Source organism: Mesocricetus auratus, unplaced genomic scaffold (genome assembly GCF_017639785.1).
Source record: "Mesocricetus auratus isolate SY011 unplaced genomic scaffold, BCM_Maur_2.0 Super-Scaffold_100010, whole genome shotgun sequence".
In the NCBI taxonomy this organism is placed as follows: Eukaryota; Metazoa; Chordata; class Mammalia; order Rodentia; family Cricetidae; genus Mesocricetus; species Mesocricetus auratus.
The window spans coordinates 64,785,641-64,807,389 of record NW_024429194.1 but is presented as its reverse complement, the minus strand read 5'-3'; the positions used below and the strand labels follow the sequence as shown (position 1 = coordinate 64,807,389).

At 44.0% G+C, this 21,749-nt stretch overlaps 1 protein-coding gene across 2 annotated transcripts in view; it reads left to right on the top strand.

Annotated features, from left to right (window-relative positions):
• Positions 1 to 21,749, top strand: part of Scn8a (sodium voltage-gated channel alpha subunit 8) — a 163,516-nt gene that overhangs the window by 61,481 nt on the left and 80,286 nt on the right. Inside the window, exons 3-6 of one of the 2 annotated variants that reach the window (XM_040753785.1) lie at positions 14,011 to 14,129; positions 15,826 to 15,915; positions 16,413 to 16,541; positions 18,451 to 18,542. In XM_040753785.1, coding sequence (XP_040609719.1) covers positions 14,011 to 14,129; positions 15,826 to 15,915; positions 16,413 to 16,541; positions 18,451 to 18,542 — 430 coding nt within the window. Of the gene's footprint in view, positions 1 to 14,010; positions 14,130 to 15,825; positions 15,916 to 16,412; positions 16,542 to 18,204; positions 18,297 to 18,450; positions 18,543 to 21,749 lie in introns of both variants that reach the window. The other variant, XM_040753786.1, reaches the window with a different exon arrangement.

Below are 21,749 nucleotides of genomic sequence, written 5' to 3'. Positions count from 1 at the left end.
TTCCATAATTGCCCACCTGGACATGAGCTCTGGAGGTGTGTAGTTGGCCTCTCCACCTTCTTTTACTTTCTGAAGGAACACTGCCTCCCTCCCACCACAACCCACCCTTGCCTGCCAGAATGGCATAGTGGAGAGTGCACCTAACTGGGAGGGATTAAAAAACCTTGGTTTCCTTCCAGTTTTCCCATGGTCAGATAAAATGCCATGGTTTCCTCATCCATAATGGGCGTGGTGGAGCAGACATACAGCTGTATCATTGTACGGTGTGTCAGCTTTGCTGTTTGCGTCCTGTGCTGGCAGTGTGATAAAGTGCTCTCTGCCCCCTCTGTCTCCCACTCTGCTCTGTGTCTCCTCCTCTTGGAATGCACTCTTGCTTTAGCTTCAGCTTTGGGGCTTCTTCCCACTTACCCAGGCCCAGCCATAACTTGGTGCTTATTTCTGTGACATAACATGGTTCTCTACACCAGAACGGAGTCCTCTCCCTTCTGAATTCCTAGAATACAGCCTGTCTTGAGCCCATCATGGTGTCATCCGGTGTAAGTGCCCACAGTTTTCTCCTTTTCCTCACTAATGATAGCGTCATCAGGCCCTGAACCCCCCCTTCTCTCTCTCATCCATCCCTCTCACCTTCCAGGCCTCCCCCCACCCCATGCATGTGCACACATTTTTCCCTGTTGCCGGGAGATACTCCTTTCCAAATTTGTTTGAATATGTCAGCAGGTGTGCAGAACCAGGCCGTTAAGGGAATGTTTGTGTCCATCAGGTGTGATTGATGTTGCTGATAAGTTGTTCCATTGCAGTCAACATAGACATTTAAAATTAAAACTGTACTTTGAAACCAGTTTATTTTGTCTTTAAAAGTTTCTGCTCCGATAGTATAGGGAAGTCAACTGGTATTTCAGTTTTTTATTCAGCAGATCCGTTCCAGCCGATGCTTATGAGGCAGTGAGAGGTGGACCCCTCTCAGGCCTGGGTGAGTGGTGGGTACAAGGCTTTTGTTCCCTGTGCAGGCATGCAGTTATGAAGAGGAGGGATTTGAGCATCCTTAAGTGAGGCTTTTCATATGGCTTTAGCAGTTGAATAAGGGTTGGAAAGGCTTGTCACTCTCCCATATAGGGTCTTTGGTTTCTCTAGTCTAGAAAATTGCAGGTACACTAAGAACTACTGTCCTACATATTTTTCAGTGCTTGTAGAGATGGTAGCTTGACTGCCCTGTCTTAAGTGGATTCCTCAGTCCTATTTCATGTTCCTTGGTATCACATAGCACCTGGTATATAGGACAGTTACTGGTTCATTGTTCATCTTCTGTCTTCAGCTAAAGCAAGGCCTGCTCCCTGGTAATCGTTCATTCAGTATCTGTCGAGTGAATGGATGAATCTTAGGAGACAGTACCTACAAAAACATCATGTGCTTTTCTGAGTGATAACAATAACATTTTTAAATGGAAATTTTTCTTAACTTCCAAATTGAACTGAACTTTGTGGGTAGGAAAAACTAGTTAGCATTACATTTCTTCTTTTTTTTCAACAACAACAAAAAATGGTTTTGCTTGGGAGCTTAGGAGTAGATCCAAAAATAGGTTTCTTGATGGTTTAGAGATGTTAGTAGAGGCTTGGTCACTACTGAGTGCCCACCAGACAGAGCTTTAGAATTAGAAGGGGGCTTTGTAAAAGGTGATTGGTAATCCCCACTATATAAAGCTTTAGTGTCTTGTTGATTTATTGGTCTGAGAAGCCCTCAGTCTTGCCCACCCCCACTAAGCATTTTTCTCTTTGTGTTATTAGCCTTCCTCTCTTAAGTGACTATGAAACAAAGAGAGGCTGATGTGGCGTATATGCAGTGTGTGCAGCCTCATATAAAATGTGGTGATTTAATTCAGAAAATACTTGTTGTCAGCTCTCTTGTGGGAAACAAGGATTGAATAAAGTCCATTCTTTACCCTAAAGCAGTTTGTGATGTAGCCATAGTAGTGTCCCTTTGGGCAGGGGATCCCATGGTAGTTCCATAGCAAGAGTAGTATTTGAGTTAGACTTTGCGCACTAGAGCTTAGAGAATAGAGAGCACAATGGGAACAAAGGTGTGGGGACAAAGGCAAGGGAAGCCAGTTTGTCTAATATAAGTCGGGAATAGAGAATGGCTGAGGTACAGTGGGAAAGAATGCTGAAAAGAAGGAGTCTTGGGACCAGATCTTGGAAGGTTGAGGCTATGAGACCCACAGGTTTGGTCTTTCCTTGATCAACAGTGGAGATCTACTGAGAGTATTAGGTGGGAGTCAGGGTGTGTGATGACAGCTGACTCAAGGGAGGCAACGATAGACATGATACCCCAGGGGAAAGAGACTGGACCAGAGGGACCAGCCCCGAAGTACTGGGGGTCTGACTTACGGGGGTGGATGTGAAAACGGAATTGATACGGAGTTAATACACAGTGTGCAAGTTGTCTGTTTCTGCACAAGGACAGTCCATTTTAACATCGGCCTGAGCTATGCGGATGTCTAATAACTGTCACCCCCTCCAGAGAAGAGCCTCCACTTCCCAAGTGCTCTGAAAGCACGAAGTTGCATATACAAGGGCCAGTGTTTATCTGAATTCTAAGATGGGTTCACCTTAGTCACAATGTCTGCTGGATCCTTTTAGGAGCTGGTTGACTGTAATAAAAATTGGCCTTTGATTTCTTTAATGATGGAGGATGTTTTGGGGATCATATTGGTCATTTTCTGAAATAATTGACTTCATTTTAGCCTGCCCTAATCAAGGAGAGTGAGGTTGTCATCTCTATGTAGAGGCTCCTCTTTCTGTGCCTGAAGTCACACAGAATTTCTAAATAGCTCTTTGCATACAGCCTGGTTGACACCAGCCATTTTTGTTGATTGTGGCTCTACCATGGAGTCTCATTGACCATGGTTCTAACATGGGGTCTGTGGTCCAAGCTCTGAAGACATAACTCTCTGTCAAGGCTGCAAACTTTGGTCTGTGGAATAATGTTTGAGCAGAAATCTCACCTGGTTCCAGAGGATGGCTGTCCATCTGCTGTTCAAGATGAGGCCTCCGTTGCTTTCGCCTTGTGCCTTCTTGCTGCCTGTGGACTGTCGTGCTCTTGGCTGTGATAGTCATAGACAGAAGTTATCGCTTCTTTTTCTGTGTGTTTTATCCTTCCCTCCCCTGGTGGCGCTTGCCTCAGTCTGTGAATGTAGGCAATGCCTCTTCCGTCTCCTGAATCTCATCTCCCCTGCTTATCTACTTAATTTATCATAACATCAAGAATTATAGTGGAGCCTTGACCCCACCCACCCCTGCTGCCTCACCTTTCTCATGACATCCTGGAGATCTCCCAGGAGCGGGTGGTGTTTTTATGGTCTTATCTCACCGAACCTCTCAGCTGCCTAGTGCTTAGTTACAGCTCTTTACGTCTTTCACCTAAATTCTCTTATTTCTCAGGGTTCTTTCCATTTCTTTTTCTTTTCCTTCTACCTTTCCCTTCTGTCCTATTGTTCCCCAAGACTCTGGCCTTGGGGCATATTTTCACTTGGTGCTCATGCTGGGTAACCTCATCTTGTCTTAGTACCAGGCCTGATTTTGCACATTCAGCTTGGGCTGCTGCTTTACAACTCAGCACCATCCCAGCCAGCCCTGTGGGTTCCCCACAGGTGACCCAGCAAGTTCAAAATGGGTGCCTTCCCCACTCAAGCCTCTTTTATCTTTGATAGCACCACCAATATTCTAGATATCCAACTTCCTGTAATGTCTGAGGATTACCAATATTAAAGAAATGTTGGTGTTATGATGCATTTTTTCCTTTTTAATTGTTTTTATGTGAATGAGTATTTTACCTGCATGTATGTACGTGTATATATACATATACATACATCTGTGCACCGTGTGTGTGTGTATGTGTGTGTGTGTGTGTGTTTGTGTGTTGCCTGCAGAGGCCAGAAAAGAACATCAGATCTCCTAGAACTGGAGTTTCAGACAGTTGTGAGCGCCATGTGGGTTCTGGGAACTAAACCCCAGCCTTCTAGAAGAGTAGCAAGTACTCTGAATCATCAAGCCATCTCTCCAGCCCTTGATGCATGTTTTTTTAAAGTTAGAAAATAAAATCTAGCTTGAAAACATTAACCTTATTCAAGTAATTTTCTTGCTCACCCAACTTGTATGTGGAAGAGCCAGGTTTCCATTCTATAGTCTGGGACTTAATGTGCACAGCAGAAAGTGTTGGACTTTACTCCTCCTCGGGTGTGTGCTACAGGAAGGTGTTTTGTTTGGGCTTTCTGCTATCATTTGCAGGTATTTCCTGCCATTTAGTTTTAGGAATTTAATGTATTGATTTTTTTTAGTCCTTGTTCATGTCATATCTTCACCATGGTATCCAAGGCACTGAAAAAGGTGAAAACGCTTAAAAAGCTAAAATTAATGAATTTTTAGAGGTGGGTGAGCCAAGGGTGAGGAAGAAACCCATGTCACCACCTGACAAAAGGCTGGGTATAGCTATAGGTTATTTGATTTCTTTTATATAATGTCTTCATGTCTAAGAGATTCAGTCATATATTCAATAAGTGTGTATAACCTGCCAGTCTTATGCTGGATGTGCCTCATATTATGTCCTCAGCCTGCTGAGCTGAGAAGTTCATGGTGGATGAAAGACACACCTCGCCTTCATGGAATGCCTTGTCTAGGGATGCTGACACCTAAGTTATGATGACTATTTTCTCAACTCGCTGCTCTAATGGAAGTGAAGAGTGTGTTTGCAAGGATGGGCTGGAGGGAGAAAAACTGTTCCAGAGGGTTGAATGGGGCTTCCTTCAGAGAGGAAGTGATATGTGAGATGGATCTCTAAGTATCATGATGGTTTGTAATAAGTCACCTGTAAGAGAAGAGGAGAGAGCAGTTAGATATGAGGACTGTGTGCTGAGGCTGAGAGACAGAACAAGTGGATTTAGTTGTGACTGGGACATAGAATGTGCTCTGAGGAGGTCTTGTCTTCTCCCCTTCCAGAGTTCCCCAGATCTGAGATACCGTACCTCTGGTACCATTTGGGCCAGTGCAGCCTTTTATGGGCTCTGTACTCCAGGTCTAGCTTGTACACAGTGCTCTAATGACCTGAGCCCATGTACAGATTCTTGGTACCATGGATGGTACACTTAGAGCTGTGGACAACTACGCCTGCGCTGGAGCCAAAACACAGCGGTGGCCCTGATCATAAAAGCAGTCGCAGTGGCAGGGTCACCCTCAGAGTGCTGACTCTGTGCCAGCATGAAGTAAGCGCCCAGGACCCTGACAGCTACTCACAAGCAACAGAGCTGGCCTGGAACCCAGGTCTGTGGAGTCATGGACTCAGCCATTCTCCTCTGCTGATTCAGTAGAGGAAGATGTGACCCTTTCTAGACTGTGACTATTTGTTACAGAATGCCTCCGCTTGCTGTGTTCTTGAACATCTGCAATCCTTATAATTGAAGAGGAGACGTTTCCACTGATGGAGGTTGGGAAGCATGGCCAGGGAGGAGGTTCAGACTTGCCTTGCCCTGGGAAGCAGTGTTATTCTGGTTTAGCCATGAAGCAGGCACAGGGTGTTGCTGTTCTGTCAGGCTGGCTTCCTGTGACCAGGATGTAGGAAGAAAAGACTGACAATGTACAGCCACAGACAGATGTGGTATTCACATTGAGTTACCCCAGCCAGTCCCTGAGAGAACCATGAGCACCTGTGGTTTCGGGTTCCAGCTGCTTTTGTTTGTGAGAGTTAAAGGGATTAATTAGAAAGATTCCTTCACTGGTGTTAGGGGTAGATCAGATGACCCAGCATGGAAAGAAGAGCCCTGCCTGGAGCCAGCAAACCTGGGTCTGAGAAACTCCTGCCATTCCTGCCCCTCACTCTGGGACCGTAGCTTAGGCAGATCCTCTGGGATTGGTATCATCAAGTTTGTTAGTATTGTTTTTGAGACAAGGTCTTTGTGATCCTTGGTTGGTCTGGGCTTGTGATATAGACCAGGCTGGAGATCCACCTGCCAGTTCTGGGATTAAAGGTGTGTGCCACCACACCCAAAGGTTTTTTTTTTTATTATCAACTTTTAAAGTTCCTTTCACTGAAATATAGCAAGTGAATTATAAGTAAATGCCTTTGAATTAGACTGTTGTATTGCAGTCCTGTGTTTCACAACTTATTCTTGTTGTGGTCTTGAGCAAGTTACTATACCTCTGTCATAGTCCATCTTCTATAGAGACTGGTACCTGCCTCAGAGTGGTTGCCATGACATAGTTATAGAAGGCATGGTAGGATGCCTGCTACATCGTAAATGATTAGTAAACATCAGTGTGTTTTTGTTTTTATTTAAAACAGTGTTTAAGGTCTCCCTCCCTCAGTCCTCAATGTAGTGGAATAGAGACTGAAAATGTCAGAGCTATAACTGTTCATACAGAGCAAGCAGAAGCGTTTTGCCTGAGACCTCATGCCCTGCTTTAGCTGGGTATTTTTCAGCATGCTTAAGTTATCCCAGTACCCAGGCATTCTGGAATTACAGCCCCATTTGTTTTTGCTGGTGCCTCTCTGGGACACTAAAGCTATGTAGTCATTTTCACCTGAGCTGGCAGGTCTGGTCCCTAAAAGCCCCACTGTTCCATGATGGATGTTAGGGCACCAGGCCAGTGAGTCCGACTTGGCAGCTCACTTATTGTTTAACAGTTTCACAGCCTGTTTAAAGTCTACCTTATATTTTCCCCCCAAATGAGGGTTGTTGTTGTTGTTTTCAGTCAGGGTCGTTTTAGGAGCCCAGGCTGATCTCATACTCAGAGCTCTCCCTCTTTAGCCTCCCAACTACTTAGCAAACACAGGGAACTCTTTGAAAAGTATCTGTCACCTGCTCTCTTGCTGAATTGACTGTATGCAGAGTTACTCAGAAAAGAGTGACTGCATCCTAATAATTGGTGAAATCTGGGCTAGAGGTGAGTAGGTGTATTAATTACTGTTGTGTTGCTGTGAGCCCATACCAACAAAAAGTAAGGGTCTATATTGACTCACAGTTCAGGAAGAGCTCAGTCTGCCAAGGAGGCAACTGGTCACTTTGCATCTTTAAGCAGGAAGCACAGACAGTTGTGTTCAGCTTATCACTTCCTTTTTATTCAGTTCAGAGCCCCAGACCATGAAATGGAGTCCCCCTTATTCATGGTGGGTCTTTCCTCAGTGAAACATTGATGTAAATACCTTTATAAATGTACCTAAATATGTGTGTCTATGATGATTCTAAGTCCAGTCAAGTGACAGAGAAGATTAGCCATCACAGTGTCATTCACTGTCAAGTTAATATCTAGACATATACGTTTCACTGAAATCATAACATATCCTTCTCTAAGGTCTCACTTTCATCTCATAATGTGTAATGTTCGCTCTATACATCTCCATAGTCTTTAACAGTCCCAACACTGTTCAAAGGTCCAAAGTCTCAGCTGAGACTCAAGGCAAAGCTGTTAACTGTGAGCTTCTATTAAGTGAAACACATTATCCAATGACTGAGAATTAGCACTGCCCATTCCAGAATGGAGGAATCACTGTATAACAGAGATTCTACCAAACCTGCAACTTCCTGCTTAGCATCATCTGGGCTCCAACTGACCTTGGACCTCTCCTTTACTGTGCCTACTGGGTGTGAGGGACAAATCCACTCCACTGCTGCAGCTTTCCTAAGTAGATTTGCCACATTTTGAGATCGTCCTTGTAACTTAGGCTTTACCTTCCCAACCTCATGAAGTGACCTCTCAGGGCCTCCTGGCAGGGAATCCAACCCTACCGAACTTTGCCTGGCCTCAGTGATGACTCTACTTTTACATCTTTCATGCCTACAAAGCCAGTACTGTCTGGACAGTACCACCAGGTTCTGTGGCTCGCTTGATGCTGCAGCAAACCCCTGAACACCTTCAAGGCTGATCATGGGGAAACATTTCTCCAGGTGTCTGTTTTCAAACTGGGAAACTCCTCGGCAGCATTCAGAGTTGAGGCTTCTAGCCAATTATAGCACCACCCTCATTTAGATTAGGCCTTCTGTCCTCAGTTAAGTCTTTCTAGAAAACCTTTGTAGACACACCCAGAGGTGTGTTTCCATGGTGATTCTGACCCCAGTCAAGTTGACAGCCAAGACTGTCACATCAGGGCTGAGAGAACACATAGATTTAGGCAGATAAGAATGTGTGGCTGTAGAAGCCAGCCCAAGGTGAAAGGATCAGGAAATTCTAGAATCAGAAGTTAAGACATCAGGTCCAGGTTCTGAAGACAGTCATCATTAGTGCCAATTGCAGTTGTAGACAGAGAGACTAAAAGGATCTTTGTTCCTAGCTACCTTTTTATAGCATAGGTAGGTCTGTAGAGCCAGGAGACAGAGGGTGTGACTGAGTGGGGAGTCACTCTCCTGAGTCATGTGACATGTAGCTGATCAGAGGTTACTGAATGACTAATTCCTTAAGACATTTTCTGTTCTGTGTTGTTCACTGCTACTTGTCCACACAGCATCTTTATTATTATTATTATTCACCTTTTGTTGTTTTCATTTATACTTATTATATGGCTTAGAAATGGTTCTAATTTGGAGTGTAGGGCTGAGAACATGCTAATAAGTAAACCATTCTGCAGTACAGTGAAGTTGTACATGTTGTATTGTATTTGTACTATGCTGTCATTTGTTTGGTGTGTGTGTAAATGTGCTTGTACCAGGTTGTGCACAATGACCCTTTCCCTAATTGTGGGCCCGAAAGAAAAGACATTGCATCCTGAGTGAACAGCGGTCATACTCCTAAGTCACATGCTCCAAATCCCACATTGATAATTAGAAATGAAAAGTCTGTGCTTTTTGGAAGGCTCATTTTGTGCCAACATGGCACATTTATTACTACTTCATGCCATAATTTGTTAGGAGCTGTTCCACTGTTCTTAATGGGCTTTATGCTCAGACGCATCCGCTGGCTGTTGTTATGAACGGACATTTTCCCTTGGGCAGTAAACCACAGTCCAATTTCAATTTCCTTTTAACTCATTTGCTTCACAAAGATCTAATTTAAGACAGATTGGGTAAAATAGCCTTGGTCTTTATGGGCACCAAGTGATCATTGCTTAAGAAGTCTAGCGCTCATTCCTCCCCCAGCTGGGTTTTGAAAGGTCTGATGTTAGAGCTGTGCTGAACTTGGGATGTGTTGTCTTTTCTGAATCTTACCATTTAGCAGTGATGACAGAGGTTAAATTAAAGAGCCACGTGGATGCTTTAACTTTTTAGTTATGGGGCTGGGTGCAGTGCTACACACACACATTTGATCCCAGCACTCAGGAGGCAGAGGCAGGTGCATCTCTGTGAGTCCAGCCTGGTCTACAGAGTGAATTCCAGGCTAGCCAGTGCTACATAGTGAGACCCTGTCTCAAACAACAATAAATCCAACTATGTATTTTTTGTCAGTGAGTTTCCAGCCATACCTGTCTATATTACTCATCGTCCCATCACTGTGACAAATACCTGAAAATATCAACTTTAAGGAAGAAAGATTCATTTTGACTTCTGATTTCAATGGGTCCAGCCCATGATCTCCATTTTTTCAAGCCTGTGGTGAGATTGTGTCCTGACAGAAGGGCATAGAAGAGGAAAACTGCTCACTGCATGGCACCATCTGGCTATGTGGCCCACTAGCTAAGTACAGTCTGTCTATTCCCCAGAAGCTGAATGTGTGAAAACTATATGAGGTTTGTGTGTCCGTGAAGTTTACAGGGTACAGCCACTGCTGGGTGTTTACATGTTGCCAGTGGCTTCTGTGCACCTCAGTGGTAGTCACTGTTGCGGCAGAGACTGCAGCCCACAGTACTTACCACCTGTGCACTTCCAGAGGAAGCCTGCTAGCACAGCTCATTTTCTGTCTCACATGACTCCTGCAAGCACCAGTGTTCACTGGGAAATTCCTGAGCTTTGAATTCTGTTGGGCCACACGCCCTCTTGCTTTATCCAGAAGGCGTGTTTAAGAAACACTACTTGCAAATTATCAGTAAATCTAATTATTTTAATGATAAAGCAGACTACAGAGCAACTCTTGACTGAAAGTGTAGAGGGTGTGCATTTTCTCAGGGGTTGGGTTCTTATTTTCCAAGTAGAGAAGAGACCTTTTTTTATATATCTGGTAGGGGTAATAGATTTGAGGGTTTAGAAAGGGGTAATGTTGAATTGTCTCATTCTGTGTGCAGTTATACTTCTTGAATGAAATGTAACTGATAAAGCCTCTATCTGCAAACCATTTTTTTTTTAATTCTGTAGAAGCATCTGGTTTTCCTCAGGCTCCTCAGCTCTCTGGTTCATCTGCAGAACCCTGGCTAGCCTTTCAACTAACATGTAAACCAGGCAGTGGTGGCACATGCCTTTAATCCCAACACTCGGGAGGCAGAGACAGGCGGATCTCTGTGAGTTTGAGACCAGCCTGGTCTACAGAGCGAGTTCCAGGACAGGCTCCAAAGCCACAGAGAAACCCTGTCTCGAAAAACAAAAAATAAAATAAAAATAAATCAACTAACATGTAAGGGCTCTATCTTCTCCATGCCTTCTTTTCCTCTTCTCTCACCTTTATTAACAAACAGACAGCATTTATTGAACACCTTCTGTGTGCAATAGGAAACACTCCCATGTGACCAGCCTGAGAGACAAGGAAATAAAGAGTAAAGAGGATAAAGTCTTGTGGATTGTCACTTAAAGTGGGCAGGCCATTTAGTAAAGGCTTTAGGTGGGCAAAATAAAGCAAGATTTAGGTCCTTGTGCATGGACCAGTGGTTTTCCCCACTATTCTTAGCTACTTTATATGGTGTACCCAGGAGCTCAAATTCCCCATATACCAGAGAATCCATCCCCCATGTCATCTTCATTCTGCCATGTAGTCATGAAATTACCACCCAGTCAGGCACAGTAGAAGCTCTAAAGAGACTCTAGGCTTGGCATAATATACTGCTCTTTTCATGTGACCTCTATGGGCAGTGTGCCTCTCCTGGGCTTTTGTCATGTGACCCTTATGTCACTCTCCTGGGCTTTCCTAAGAGTCACACAGGCTGAGAATTCCTTATTTACCCATACTTTATGGGACTATTATGATGTTGAATGAGGAGGTTATTTGAAAGGCCTGGCATTTCACAGAGAGAGTTGCTATAGTGACACAGAGGGGTATAAGGACTTCAGAAAGAGGGAATGTTGTGGCCCCTTTATTTCTTTGAGAAGCCAAGAAATAGAAAAACCACATCTCTGCCCTTGACCTGTTTTTAAGATAATCCTAGATCTTCTAGTTCCACTTGCTGTTAGGATTGGGCTTTCCCTGGGGATCACAACAGAGCCTGGGCGTCCTGGTGTACAGAGGGTTAGCATGCAGTGCTGTACCAAACACAGAATGGGGCAAATGGGCACTTCTAAATGAACAGAGCTGCATACCAAAATGACTTTTCTAGTGGGAGAGGCTGCGGTGACCCTGGCAGATGAAAATACAGCGTGGAGTGAACACTGTATCAGCACTGCATGATGAGCTTGGTCCCTGCCTCCAAGAGGTTTAAAGTGAGTTTTAAGGAGAACAAGTAGAGGAAGAGGTAGGAGAGAAAGACAGGGAGATGTTGGCTGAGGGTCCCAAATGGTATGTATTAGATTAAACGCTGTCAGTGTCTTTGTCATAAGATTAGATTTTATTGGAGCATCTCATGCCTCTATTGAGGTAACCATGTGCGTCCCCTTGTATTAGCAGACTGTGTCACAGTGCTTGGTTTGCTTGGCCAAGCTGTACTTCTGGGCTGTACCTTATGTGGTCAGATACTCAGTCCTTCATGGGCTGTTAGGTTTGGTTGCTAGTATTTTTGTTGAGGCCTTTTGTGTCCATATTACTAAGTCCTATGAGTCTAAAGTTTTCTCTTCCTGTGGCGTCATTGCCTGATTCTGTATAAAGAAACCTTACAGAATGAGTTGGGAATTATTCCCCTCTCTTCTGGATTTTTGGAAGAGTTTGTGCTAATTCTTTAAACATTCGGTAGAATTCATTAGTGAAGCCATCTGGTCCCTGGGCTTCTCTTTATGGGGTTCATTTTTTAATGCTTGGTGCAGAGGAGTATTAATAGTATAGTCTCACTGAGGCAAAAACTAAGGATAGATCTGTATGCTAATACTTATAAAGAAAAATTCTGGAAGGATATTCTAAAAACTGGCAGCAAAGATTACCATTGGGCAATAGAATGGAACTTAATCATGTTTTTAAATTCTAAGCATACCTCATTCTAAATTAAAACAATTTTTAAAAAGAGACTACTTAAAAGTGGCTTGCATTTTGCTTTTTGCTATCTGTATTTGTGTTGGCCTGACCTCCACAGGGACTCCCAGTTTGGTAGGCCCTGCATCTGTCTGCAGCACCACAAACTGCTGTTCCCTCTGCCCTCTTCTGTCTTCAGCTGACACAGAATGATTTGTGGACACCCTGAAGACAATATAGTTATGCACAACTGTCCCTGCCACACTGTTCCCTTTTGTGACTATCCTTATCTTCTTTATCTGTTCAGTTTCTATTTTCCTTTATGATCACATTTGGTTCACTTTCCTTTTTTATTACCTACAGACAGTCTGGGGAGGGAGAGGTTTCTCTGTCCTGCTGTCTCTTGTATTTTTATTTTGAACTTCATACCTACCAGCCGCTGTGATTGCAAATTCATATACGTTCTCCCATAAAGTATAGTTTTGTTCAATTTTGAGTGCCCTGCCCCAGCTTAAGCACAATCTTGGCTATGGTGATATATTATTTATGATTTATTAAAGCTTGCCTGAGGATTCAGAAAACAAAGTTAGCCACAAGCTATAGAAGCCAGGAGGTGGTGATACACACCTTTAATCCCATCACGTGGGAGGTAGGGGTAGACGGATCTCTGTTAGTTCAAGGCCACACTGAGTTACAAGAAATATATCCAGTCCTAAAATTAATCAGCTCACACAAATATGATCTTAGCACTTGGTATCACATGCCTTTAATCCCAGACTCATGAGAGGTATTTAAGACAGGAACAGGGTCTCAGATCAGGTATTCATTCTCCAGCCACTTTGAGGATAGGAAGACATTGAAGTCTCAGGATTCTCCAGCTATGCTGAGGAGAGACAGCAGTTTGAGGTTTGGTGGAGCCAGAATTGCCTTGCAGTCTAAGGTAGAGTGAGAGTTAATGGCTGACTGCTTTGTTTTTCTGATCTTTAACTTAAAGTTTGAACCCCAATATCTGTCTCTGGGCCTTTTATTTTTTGTACTATACTTGGCACAGGGTAGTTGCATAGTGTGAACAAATACCCAAGCTATGCGCTGCTGTAGCCTGTTCCGGGGACATGGACTAGCTTGGCTTGATAGGAAGGTTCATGCTGGGAAATACAAGTGAATGGTTTTGGCAAGGCTGATGTCGGAAGCTCCTAGAAGCCAGACCGAGACTTGTAGAGAAAACACGGAATGGAGTGCTCACTGCCTTAGCTTCCTTCAGTCTGCTCAGCTCTCTCTTCCCAGCAGGGTACCTGACTTCTTTACAGCAGTCTCCTCCGCACTGCTTCGTCCCCTGTGACAGGCCCAACAGAGCCACTTGCTCATGTCCCGTGCTGGTTGCATTCCTGGTTGGGATACACACCCCTCACACAAGGGCAGTCTTGTTCACCGGTGACTTTCAAACACCTCCACATTGCCCAGCACATCGTTGGTGCTTAGGTGTAATTCCTGGAGAGAGCGAATCTTCAGTGAATGGACTTTAACACACTGTCTGGACCTGGAAATGAGAAAGAACCTGCTAATATTGTGGCTACAATGTGTTATCAAGCCTGAGGGCCAGGTGCTGGCATGGAAGGGATGGAGCAGAAGCTATTTTGCTTATTTGCTTACTTTTTTTTTTGCCTTAAAAACCAAGCAGGAGCAAAACCCTAAGTACCTCTGAGTGAGTTATATTTGTTACCCCCCCAAAAAAATGTTTTGTGTGGTGACTGATACTCATGTTTTAATGACTTCTCTCTTTCTTTCTCCACAGACCTTTGTAGTATTAAACAGAGGGAAAACTCTCTTCAGATTTAGTGCCACGCCTGCCTTGTACATTTTAAGTCCTTTTAACCTGATAAGAAGAATAGCTATTAAAATTTTGATACATTCATATCCTTTTCCGCACCAGGAGTGAGTGCTGTGGGTCTTGCGTGTCTTTGAGGGATTGACGCCTATATTGTAAACCATTCCACGAGTCATGCAGCTGGCCACTGCCCACCCCAGCCTGCGGGTTAGGAAAAAAGTCCTGCTGGATCCCAAGCTGAGCCTCTGCAGATCCATTTTTTAGAAGATATTACTGGAATCTAGGATTTTGTTAGTTTCATTATGAAGGGCTAATTAAGATATTAACCTTTTACTGCAGTCTTGGCTTTTTAGTAATTCCATTCCATGATAAATCAACTTGTTAATATATTAATATCTGATACAGGATGTTTTTGAAAAGCACATCTTGAATTACAAATAGCTTAATGAATGCTTTATAATTTTTTCCCTTGAGCAGGAGCTTACAAAGTACCGAGATCAAGTCCTTGGCACGGAGGTTGAGATACAGACTGTGCATTAATAGGAATCTTTTCTGGGATTTGCCTTCCCTTTAAGTGGGAAAGTGCCAGCCTTTACATCCCATTAATATAGAACATATGACACATGACAAATGATCTGATGGGTTTAGCATCTTGACACAGTGACTAAACCTGCATGATTGGCACTTCATTTAACAGCACTTAGTCCCATGCATCAAAAAGTACTGCATCTTCCAGGGAAGCTGAAAAAACCACAGGTACAACTCAGTGATTTGGGTCAGGGAGCTGCTGCCTCGTGGAACTTGGTTCTGGAATATATGGTACCACAGTTGTGAATGAGACTTTGCCCCATTCAGAATCAGAGATGGGATGTGTTTTCTCTCCTGTCCTCAAAGGATATGTTGTTTTCCCCACCGCTGAGGATATTCCAGCTGTGGAGAAGAGGAAAAAGTCCAGCTAGAAGCATTGGTTTATAACTCCAGTAGTAAGATAAAGATGGGAATAGCATTAATGAGAGGTGAGTTCATGGTGAATGAACTCTGGTCTGATGCATTTTGAGTAACTCCTGCTGGCTGTTAAACTGCTTAGTTTCTCTAGTAGATAAGAAAAGAAAGGGCTGAGAAAGATCTTGGGTGGCAAGGGCACCTAAACAGTGATCAAACTGACTCACCCTATTACCTGAGTCTCAGGACTGTTGGGCCACAGGTGCCCTAGGAGTTCATTCCTAATATACCACACTGGTTTTCAGGTGGGCTACACTCAATGCACAATTGGTTGGACTGTTACTCGAAAGACATTCAGCCCCTTAGGAGATCCCAGAGGAAAGTGAACCATCAATTATATGTAGATTTCCCAATAAGTAATTACTCAAGATAATTAACAATACATGAATCTTGGAGGAAAAAGTATAGATTTACTTTCTCTGGGGGCCTTAGGGTCTTTGGTTTCTTCTGGGTCCTTTCACAAAGGTGTAAGTATTTAGAGTTTTGTTCCATAGTTGGCATGGAAAGTGACAAGTTCATCCAAAAGCGGTGGGGCAGTGACAGTCCTATGGGCAGGGGAGTGGCTGGCTAGTCCACCTACCAGTCAGGTGGGATGTCAGGGCTTTCCTTGTGGCCGATTTCCCTCATCATTTTCCCTGTTCTTTAGTGTTTGTCTCCTGTCAGCCTGTTGATTTAGATCTCACGAGACCTAGCATGAAATGCGTTTGTCTTCTGGTTTAAAAGAGAAAAATAAATAAAAGGCCAGACCAGATTTTGTATGTCCCCTTAACTCTTCTCTACAGTATTTAGCATGATCATCATGTGCACTATCTTGACCAACTGTGTATTCATGACTTTTAGTAACCCTCCCGACTGGTCGAAGAATGTGGAGTAAGTGCCTCTTTGTCTGCTTGTTTGGTTTGAAGATCTTTGTTGTGTTAGTCTACAGTTTATCCATGGAGAAAAAGAAATAGTTACTGTGAGGTGTTGGGGGTGTGGGGGGCACTGAAGATAATTTCGGACTCCGGAAATAGCCTTAGAAATGAATTCTAGGAGGCCCGTCAGCACTGGAAGGTAGCCCTTCCTCGATGGGGGTGGGGGTGGGGGGAGCCTCCACCATCCTGGGTCTTCCTTCCTCCGAGGCTGAAATCAGCCTGGGGGTCAGTCTTGACTGTTCCCGAGTAGCCCTGTTCTGGAAGGCTCTCATGGGGCATCCAGTTGCTGGTGTGCCATCCCTCTTCAGTCAGGGTGCTTTTCTCCCCCGGTACTGCCATGTGCCCTTTCTGTTTGTCTGTGTGATGAAACTACACTCCAGGCAAGTGTTACCTTAAGAAGGTTTATTCAAAGTTTCCACCAGGAATAACCTCAGCTGTCCGTATCTTTGACAGGTACACATTCACAGGGATTTACACATTTGAATCACTAGTGAAAATCATCGCAAGAGGTTTCTGCATAGACGGCTTCACCTTCTTACGAGACCCATGGAACTGGTTAGACTTCAGTGTCATCATGATGGCGTAAGTTCCATGATTATTTTACTGTTTTCTGGATATGACTGTGTGTGTGTGTGTGTGTGTGTGTGTGTGTGTGTGTGTGTGTGTGTGTGTGTGTGTGCTGAATGGGCTTGCATGATGGTACAAGTGAATGTGAGTTTGTGGGCTTAGCAGAATCGAGAATTCTTTTTTATTTTTCTTTTTTTGAGATAGAGTCTCATGTAGCACAAGTTATCTCTGAATTCACCATACATCCCAGGCTGTCTTGAACTTCTGATCTTCGTGCCTCTTCTCCAAGTGTTGGGCTTACAAGCTTGTACCACAGCCTGGCTACGGGATGGCGGATTCTTGGGTAACTGCATCTGACCCATGGGTTGCAAGCCCTTCTCAGTTTTCAGACAGCAGCGTGTTTATATGGGAGGTGGTGAAGGGGACTTTATAGCTGCAAGGCCATAGGCACTGATTCCTTATGGCTCTTCCTTATAGTTCATGCCCCTCTATGACACTGACCCAGGTCCTCAAACCCATTGCTAGAGGACCTCTGTGAAGGCATGAAAGATTTGGCGTAAACACATTTGAGGTTTTTAACTCAAAACATGAGCCAAAGGATTTAGACTGACTGTCCCATCCAGGAAAGTTGCTAACCAGAGTTCCCAACTCTTGCTAGAGACATGGTGGCTCTACACACACTGTGGGTTTCTACACACCTGTGCTCCCTGCATCGGCAGTCTGTTTGGTTTCAGCTGGGAAAAGTTTCTATTTGAGAAACTTAGTTGATACAAGAGTTAGTTAGACAGGCTCTAGTATTTTTATTTTTGCATTGAGAAAACGCATTGCCGTCTAAGGGACACTTGGAGTGGGATAAGGTTGTGTGTATAAAGATGTGTGAAAGAAAGCATTTGCATGTGTGTGGGCCTCAGTCTCAGGAGGGAGGTGGGTTCCACTGTGAGATGTGAGTGAGTGGTATGCCCTGAATATCTGAAAATGGAGCTGTCTTTGAGTCTGTGAAGACAATCTCTTCTCTCTAGCATTATAAAATATACATTGGTGTGCATTTCAACTCTGTCCTCCTAGGCACAGAGCTGGTGAGAAAATGGGCACACAACTCAATTTTCGCTGTGATCATGTGATCTGGATTTTTTTTCTGAGCCTTGTTTTGGCTATCATAGGGTAAAACTTCACCTGTAGACATGGCTGCAAAATATACATACAGCTCTTGGAGAAGTCATGGATACTGCCATGTAGTCATCGTGCCAATTGTCAACCGGGAGTCACTCTAATATGGATTTGTCTCTGTGAGGCTCCTGTCACAAACATTTGTCTCTGTTTCTTAGGAAATTGTTCAGAAAACTGGAAACATAAGTCTTTGATACCTCATGGCTGTTCCCCCTTGCCAAAAATGTAAAGTCACTCTGAGAGTACAGTCCCCTGAAATCTACCCATCACCCACTGGTCTGAGACAGTAAACCCCAGAATGCCTTAGTCTGTCACGACTTTAGAATATACTTCTGAAATCTTCTTGCCCATTTTTTAAAAGGTGTGTTCCTTACATGTTTATATTTTAAAATTTTTCTTTTTCAGGGAAACAAAATAAAACCATAACTTATACATAAGACCCTCACTTGCCCCGTTCTCAAACTCTCCCGCAGTGGTCCCGTTACAAGTTAACTTTGGTTTGATTCTGCAGGTATATAACCGAGTTTATAAACCTAGGCAATGTTTCAGCTCTGCGCACTTTCAGGGTTCTGAGGGCTTTGAAAACTATTTCGGTAATTCCAGGTAAGACGGCCCGGGGTTGGTGTTAGGTGTTGGGTTAGGGCCCTGATGTGACGTATTGTACTTTTTGTTTTGTTGTGGTTTTGTTTTTTCCTTTGGTGTTTGTGTTGTGTCTGTGTTTGTCATTTGTGTCTGTGTGTGACCTCCCTTACTACAGATATGTGACAGAGTTTGTGGACCTGGGCAATGTCTCAGCGCTGAGAACATTCAGGGTTCTCCGAGCTTTGAAAACTATCTCTGTAATTCCAGGTGAGCAAATGCGTGTGCATAAGACCGGTTTTGCCACACTTCTATTCTCTTCCATTCATTTTGTCCGCCACATTTGAAACTGGTATTGGCACATTTGATATGGCCTGGCTCTCTGCATGCTTTCTCTGAGAAATGTTCTCTGGAATGGCCCTTGGGTCCGTAGGCAGGCTTCCCTGCCCATGCTTGCCAGGCATGCAGCCCTCATTCCACCCATGCCTTGGAGAAAAGCACAGGCTTACAAAGCCTTTGAACCTTACAGCATCCAAGGAGCGCTGTAAAGGAGCAAGCTGTATCTTTGTATAGGAATCATCATGGCCTCATGGAATTACAGTGACTGTACCATCCACTCCCATCCCATTGCTTGTGATTCCAGAGTTCCTGTAGCATGGTTTGCCAATTGCATGTTATTCAAAGATGTACTTTTACTGGTAACATACTAATGTAACCATTTAATCAAAAAGCAACATAGCCAGCTAACTAGTCACTTCAGACTAGTTAAGATTTAAAAGTCTTGGAGTTAGTGAGCCAAATTTTAATAGTTACTGTCTCTCTCATACTCTCCAACTGTCATCTTCAGTAGAATGAGACCAAGCAGACATCTTCTGTGAGTAGACTCAGGGGTCACTCTCAAATGTAAATCACAACAAAAGTGTATACAAGTGCCGCTGTAAAGTCAAAGGTACAGTGTCAGCAGAAGCTGAGACCCTTGGGGGGACAAAAGGAAACAAAAGAGTGGGTTGAAAAGTAGTTAAAGGACAGTCTCTTGAAAATATTTGCCTTTTACTTTCCCCTGTATGGATGAGCTAGCCCAGTGGTTCTAAGCCTCTTGAAGGTTTTTGGTCCCTTTGCGACTCATGAAATTTCACAGATACCCTTCCACAGACACCTCCCACCACCCATCCATGCATCTCAGATTAAGATTCCATAAATTAAATCACCGCAGCTGGACAACAACCTTTGCAAGAACTAACTGGTCTTGGAATCTAGAAGGAAAGATGTGTTTAATGTTAAGACTGGCAGTAACCTAGCAGAGGGGAAGGCACTTGTTTCTGTTCAGACTTTAATTGTGGTCAGAGGTATTAAGGAACATTCCCTGGAGTCCAGCCTTTCACTGTGTTGGGTGGAAACATGTGCTGAGCTCCATATTCTGATCTGTGGTCCCTTCCCTGTGACTGATTTCAGAAATAGTTCTTTTACCCTCTGCTTAACATCATGTCAGTGACCGAGGTGGGAAAATACAAAGATAGAGTTGTGAAGAGGGTAAATGGGGCTGTGATTTACCAGGAACCTCAAGGTACTAAGCCCCCTAAGCGGCAGCTGGGATGCCAGATCTCTTCGTTCATTTTTGCTTTGGTTGCTTTACTCCTCTGGCCCTTTTAAACGTGATCCCATGTTTCTCTGCCCCAGCACTCTGTGCGGTCTCTTCATGTTCCTGTGATCTCCAAACTTCTCCTCCAGAGTTCAGTGGAAAGCTGTGTTCTCCTCACTAACTGGGGCAGCAGATGCTGCTGTTTTTGTTTCTGCTCTAGGGTTAATTTTGGAGCAGGGCATTTCTGCAAAGTAATTTTTACCAGGTTACTTATACTCTCTAGTTGTGTGTGTGTGTGTGTGTGTGTGTGTGTGTGTGTCATATGTAGTATCTATAACACAGTGCCTAGCCCCAGCAGTGCTACGTAAATGGTTGTACTAGAAGCACTTACTATAAAAAAAAAAGCCCTGTAAAAGGTTTATGTCAAGGTTTAGACACTAGCTTAGCAGTCTGAAGGAGACTCTCAGATTCTTGCTTCTGTAAGTGCCCCCAGTCAAGCTGACTTTGGGGAGCTAACTGGGTTAAGGGTAATAAAGCTAGGGACAGATCACTGTCAGCAAGAAGTTTTAACCCTTTGAGTTCCAACCCTTTGCTCTCCATTCTTTGTTCAGTGTAAGAGAGATCAGTCATTGGCCTATGTAGAGTTCTGAGCTTGTCTGTAATTCCCTGGAGGGCCGTTGTCCTATTCCTACCTGCAAGTTGTCCATGCTCCCTTCCAAAGTGGGGTCACTATGTGTGCATCATTGGATCAGGGTCTATCTCTTGCTTAAAATTCAGAGCTCCTTTGATTCCAGGTTGTAGAGCCAGGACACAGTGGTCCTTAGTCAAAGCTAAAGCCCTGTATACAACTGAGAAGGATTTTGCTTTCCACTTTCTCCCATCTCAGTTTGCGTCTTAGGCTTTATCCACAGCTGCCCAAACTATAGAAAGGAAGCATGAAGGTGTCATTTACTTCTCTGTCACTGTGACATAGTATCTGATGACAGCAACTCACAGAAGGGAAGACCATTTTGTCTCACAGTGTAGAAGAGTGCAGTCCATCAAGATGGGGAAGGCCTGGCAACAGGAGCATGAGGCCACTGGTCACACCAGGTCCTCAGCTACCCTGAGGGTAGGTCTTTCCCCACTCAGTAAAACCTGCCTGGATACCCTCACAGACAAACTTAGACAGTTGTCCCTAAGTGATTCAGAATCCTGTCAAGCTGAGAATCAACATCAGTCATCCTGATGGATCAGCATGGGAATGATATGGTGTCTATAAGATCCCACAATTGTCTTGAAATCCTTGTCTGTCATGAGAACTGTCCTGGCTGGTGCTGTGTCCAGGCTAGTGTGGCACCCAGGCCAGTGTTGTGCCCAGGTCAATGCACCCTTTGCATTCTGGTAGCCAAGTCTCTCTACTACACAATAAGGTGTTTTAGTTCACACCAATCTTTTTTTTTGTTTTGTTTTGTTTTTTGTTTTTACGAGACAGGGTTTCTCTGTATTGTTTCGGAGGCTATCGGTCCAGCCCGGCCTCGAACTCACAGAGATCCACCTGCCTCTGCCTCCTGAGTGCTGGGATTAAAGGCATGCGCCACCACCGCCCGGCCACACCAATCTTTTGTATAAGAAATGTTCCTGGGCAGTGATGGTACATACCCTTGAGGTAGATCTCTGTTTGAGTTCAAGGCCAGCTACGGCTGTTACATAGAGAAACCTGTCTGAAAAAAGAAAGAAAGAAATGCCATAGAACCTTCATGACACTTACAAAAGACCAAACTCATATTCTCAGCCTTCTTATTTGATGGGTCAAGACCCAGAAGCAGGCCACTTGTGGCTTCTTTTTGTTTCCAAGGCACCATCTTTGAAGAAACAGTGCACATACACTCTGCTTTGGGCCAGAATTGGTGAGGTTC